Source organism: Chaetodon auriga, chromosome 14, assembly GCF_051107435.1.
Source record: "Chaetodon auriga isolate fChaAug3 chromosome 14, fChaAug3.hap1, whole genome shotgun sequence".
NCBI classification, from domain to species: Eukaryota; Metazoa; Chordata; class Actinopteri; order Chaetodontiformes; family Chaetodontidae; genus Chaetodon; species Chaetodon auriga.
This window is the reverse complement of record NC_135087.1, coordinates 415,001-420,000: the sequence shown is the minus strand read 5'-3', so window position 1 is coordinate 420,000 and position 5,000 is coordinate 415,001. Positions and strand designations below refer to the sequence as shown.

The window sequence follows — 5,000 nt, the reverse complement described above, 5'->3', positions numbered from 1 at the left end:
GGAGACCTGAGGAGGAGTCCGGCTGGTCCTTCAGAGGACTGAAGTCCCACAGGCCTGTCTCAGGACGCCTGTTCAGGACTCCAGGACTCCATGTCTTGTTGATGTCAGCCTCTGTTGGTTTGTCAGGTGAGGTGAGCACTGTTTGCTCTTCGCCGGTGACATGAGGCACACATGACCTCTTACACACCTGGAGCTGGTGTGAATTTCCATTTTCCTGAACCTGTTCTGTGATTCATTGCTGCAGCAGTCATCTTCTGTTCTTTTATCATGTGAACACGTGCTGCATGACACATTTCCCCCATTGGGACAATCCAGGTAACCTTGATCCCTGAGGACATTTTGATCATAAATGCAGGTTTAGCAGTCCTCCACACAGAAGCAGGGTTCAGCTAACTAGTCCTCCAGCAGTGATCGTGTTAACCAGCTCTACTAACCCACAGCTGCAGTCAGATCAGGACAGCAAGCTGCAGACATCTTCGAACAGCCTGAACCAGCTCAGGCCCACAGAGACACACTGGCAGAAGCTAACAGCTCAGCTAGCATCGCTCTGCTATCTGAAGCTTCTAACAGCTGCTGGAAACTTCAGACCGGACCACAAACACCGTCTGTGGGCTCCGATCACCTCTACACAGCAAATGTCAGCGAGCATTTAACACGAAAAACGACTCAGAATGACGCTCCAGTCCGCTCAAGAGACGGAGGAACATTCTGTTAACACCCAAACAACCAGCCTGTCACCACAGCTGACTTCCCACAGAAGTTACCAATTTTGCTAGCCATAGTGCTAACTAGCATGCTACTAGCTGCGGCAGCTTGCAGCGGTGATACACCTGGCTAACTGACTAGCCTCTGTGGCTAACTAACAGAGGGAGGAAACCAGCGCGTCGACATTTGAACGGAACAAGTCCTTTTAGAATAAATGTGACAGTGTTTCTCCGTGTTTGTTCTCACACAAACGGTTTCAGCATAAGAAGCTAACAGACAGTCAGAAAAGAGGCCGAGGGTCAAACTAACCTGAGGGAGGAAATCTCTCCGTCTCTGTACGCTGCAGGAAAAAGCTGCTGGCAGCGACGAAAAACACCGACTTCCCGTTTTCCCGGTTTGTCCCGTTAATCTTAAATCCTCCCACTGTCGGCTCTTTCTGTTAGCTGCTGATAAAATGTTGCTTTAAAAGGTTAAATCGCGGTTTAAACACAGCACCGCTCCTCCTGAGCCAGTACGCACCTCTGAGCTAACTAACGTCTACTGACCGAGCAGAGCGACGTCAACTGGAGCAGCTGCGTCATGACGTATGAAGCCTGCCAAAGATCGTCTATATAAAACGGGAAGCCGAAGAAAAACCAGCATACACGATCAAATATTCTGATTATATACAGAACCAGGAGAGCCAGTAGAACCAGGAGAACCAGGAGAACCATGGTACAATCAGCAGAGGTTTATTAATCACTGATTTGTCTGTCAGAGAGATGCTGCTGATCAGTTTTTAACATAGCTGACTATTTACTTTATTAAATAAAGAATTATTCTCATTCCCTTCTCCACCTCCTCCTTTCTTCCCCCTTCCTCCTCTACCTCCCCATTTCCTTCTATACCACCTTTTTTTCTTCTCTACATCCTTCTTTTCTACTGCATATGAGAAAAGTTATATAAACACTCAAGGCTACATTAGCCGTTACTAGCATAGTCCACCTGAATTTCTCACCCAGGTGTCAGCCAGTTGCATTGTGGGTAATGTAGGAGTCAGGTTTTAATAAAGAAGAAGAATGTGTAGACATCAGGCATCAATTCTGATCATTTTGTTTTTAATTTTCCATCACGAGTCCGACAGTGTTACAGGAACCAGGACCAGCACTGAGAGTAAAACAGCTGCATCACAACAAATGTTTCACCCACATAGTCCTGTAGGATCCAGCAGAGGGCAGAGGGCAAAGGGCAGAGGGCAAAGGTCAGGGTTTGGTTCTGCTGCACAGATACAAACACACAAACTAAAAGACTTTTTATATGAGTCAAACAGAGGAACCGTAGTACAACAGGATCCACTGAGAACCTTCTGTGGATATTTTCTGTATACACGAACATGTTACTCTAACTTTACCAAGAATCAGTTACAGATCTATTCAAGATATATTGTGGATTCATTGAAGATCTACTGTGGATCTACTGATGGTCATCTACAATCATTTAATGATCTCCTGTAGATTAGTGAGAATCTATTATTGATCCACTGATGATCTCCAGCAGATCTCTGACTGATCCCCAGCAGTTCTCTGGTGGATGCCTTGTAGATACCTGGTAATCCCCCAATCAAATCTATTGTATGTGGATCCCCAGTAGATCTCATGTAGTATTCTCTATTTCTTGTGGATTAACTGATGATCTCCTATCAATGTAGACATATGTGCCCCACCCCCCTTCCCCCCAGATCTGTCAGATTATCCAGTGATCTGCCTCAGGGAAGAGTCTCCATGTGGACCTTGGACAGGGTGACGTCATTGTAGATGTTCAGAGCGTTGATGGATCTCAGGTTGGTGTATCGGTGTCTGAACGACAGCAGGTGAGAGTTGTTGACGGCCACCTTAAACTCACTGCTGGTGCAGAGGATCTTCAGCTGCAACAACAGAACCACAGAGTGTCTTCACCTGCTCACTGGCCCTCCCACCACACTGCATGGTGCATTCAAGAACCCTCTGACACCCAACTGTCAAACTAGCAAGGACCTTGGTCGTACCATACATTCAAAAGAGTATGAGTATTCTTGGTGGTATAAATTGAATATCTGACCTCGAATGGCTGCCCCTGGACGAAGGGGAACCGCTGGAGCTCCCTCTCTTCTTGTCCCCACTTATCGTTGATGCAGCTGTTCCTGACAATCACCTTATTGCCGCCCTCGTTGAAGCGAGGGTTGAAGTGGAAAGCCAAGTCACGCGCTGCAGTCAGATCCACTGTGAACCTGAAAAACAACAGACGCCATCGCAGACCAGCTGAATCCACCAGACTGTTTAACTCCATCGCAGGATGTTAGAAAGTATTTGACTCACATTTGTATCAATGGACAAAACCGAATTCTGTCCTGACGCAGAGTGAAAAGAATGAGATCACACGTTCGGTCCTCAGAACGTAGACTTAGTGTCACTGATTATTACTGAACTCTGAATCAATGAATCATCACATCTCCTCATTTTCACACCATTATTCATCTGAGCAACATTAAAACAGAACTGCTAATCATAATACATCATTTTAAATGGGTTTACATCAGTCTGTCCTTCCATCTACTCGTCCTTCTATCCGTTATTGATGCTGAAGTGTTCATACTGACTTGTCAGCGTTGGCTTTGACGGTTCCAGCGATGGTGATGAGCAGTTTGTCATAAACTCCAAAGGGAAGACTCTGATTACATGGAACCATCTGTCAACAAGGAATCAGTTGTTAGCTTCATCACTCTGTCATCACACCATCATCTGTCTCTCTCTCTCTCTCTCTCTCTCTCTCACCAGACTCTGGGCAGCAGCAGGTCCAGGTGAAGGATTGGGCCATGGTCCACCTCCAGACTGAGCTCCAGGCCAGATGGAGTTGGCAGAGGGCTGACCTGAACCTGGTTTCCACATAAATACACCATGTCTTTGTTCTGTGTGTCATTGACTGACTCTCAGTCCATACATGTCAGACAAAGAATTTGAGTGTGATGATGATGATGATGATGATGATGATGATGGTGATGGTGATGATGACGATGACGATGACAATGATGATAACTGTACCTGACCAGATAGGATTGTTGGGTTGTCCAGGAAAGGCACCAAGAGCGTCTTCCAGCTGCAGAGAGGAAGAAGGAAGTGAGGAAAAAGAGGAAGTGAGAGACTTGACAGACTGCACTTCCTCTAATGTCCACCAGGTGCTGCTGTGGTTAAACTGGGAATGTATTGAAGTGAATGTGAAACCCTCCAGCCTCTCTCAGCACGTGTACTTCCTCTGATGATTATAACACAGTTGGGTTTTGCACAGAGCGCCATGCGGTGGCTGTTGGATGAACTGCAGCTGAGCACGCTTCAGCTCTTCGGCTCTAACTCGTCCTGCAGCGATTCAGCTGTTGGACGTGTGACACACAGCAGGCGGAGGTTCGGATGGAGTTAATAAAGGACTTCCTGAACAGACGCTCTGACACTAATGACCACAGCTGTCCACTGATGCAGTGTAGCTCTCTGCACATGCTTGTGGTGCGTTCACTTTCTCTTGGCGTCTCCTGCACTTGTTACCTGCTTTATGTGTGCGCTGCCTCTCACATGTGAACATTTTCCAGAGAGACTGCCAGCTGATAACAGTCTGACCTGTAACGCTGCAGTCCTCCATTCAACACACTCTGAACCAATGAGAGGACACGCAGCAAACACATGACCAAACTGCAGCTCAGGCTCACGGGTCTCACCGTAGACTGTCCGAGCTGTCCCTGAACGCAGCACGGTGCAGTGTGTGTGTCAGTGTGTGTGTGGTTGACTGAGTTTAGGGTGTGTTGGTAACACACTCATCAGGAATGCTCTGGATGAAGGTGTTGGTTTTAGAGATGAAAGCCACTTTGTGACATCCACAACCCCCCAACACAAGTTTGAGTCACGTGATTGGTTCAGTCGCTCGGCGTGTTTCCTTTCAGAGCAGAAACACGTTCATTCAGTCTGACGCCACAGCTCCAGTCTGAGACGCCTGAGACGGACGTAAACGTCTTCAGACGGCTTTTTGACCAACACGCAGACAATCGATGGAAGACAGAAGAACGCTAACCAGAAAGGACAGAAGAAGAACACGTGGAACAGGAAAGAGGCCAAAGATGAAAAGCAGACTCACGTTCATGTTGCTCCTCTGAGATCTGAAACACACAGAAATGCCTGAAAGCAGCTCCAGAGGAAAACCTGGTCTGAGGGCGTGGCGGACGAGTCCTGACACGAGTCCTGACACGAACAGAAGAAGAAGAAGAAGAAGAAGTCAGTGAACGCAGCTGAAACGAC

At 47.2% G+C, this 5,000-nt stretch overlaps 2 protein-coding genes across 2 annotated transcripts in view; both read right to left on the bottom strand.

The window, feature by feature from the left end:
- The window catches only part of fbxo34 (F-box protein 34), a 12,104-nt gene extending 10,857 nt beyond the window's left edge, over positions 1–1,247 (bottom strand). Inside the window, exon 1 of the mRNA XM_076749260.1 lies at positions 1,015–1,247. The gene's annotated coding sequence lies outside the window, so the exon portion shown is untranslated. The remainder of the gene's footprint in view (positions 1–1,014) is intronic.
- Positions 1,248–1,793: 546 nt separating this feature from the next.
- lgals3b (lectin, galactoside binding soluble 3b) overlaps positions 1,794–5,000 on the bottom strand; it is a 20,592-nt gene continuing 17,385 nt past the window's right edge. Inside the window, exons 2-7 of the mRNA XM_076747880.1 lie at positions 4,840–4,943; positions 3,762–3,816; positions 3,495–3,595; positions 3,320–3,408; positions 2,782–2,950; positions 1,794–2,608 (exon numbers count right to left, since the gene is read on the bottom strand). Coding sequence (XP_076603995.1) covers positions 2,450–2,608; positions 2,782–2,950; positions 3,320–3,408; positions 3,495–3,595; positions 3,762–3,816; positions 4,840–4,845 — 579 coding nt within the window. The 5' untranslated portion in view covers positions 4,846–4,943 and the 3' untranslated portion in view covers positions 1,794–2,449. The remainder of the gene's footprint in view (positions 2,609–2,781; positions 2,951–3,319; positions 3,409–3,494; positions 3,596–3,761; positions 3,817–4,839; positions 4,944–5,000) is intronic.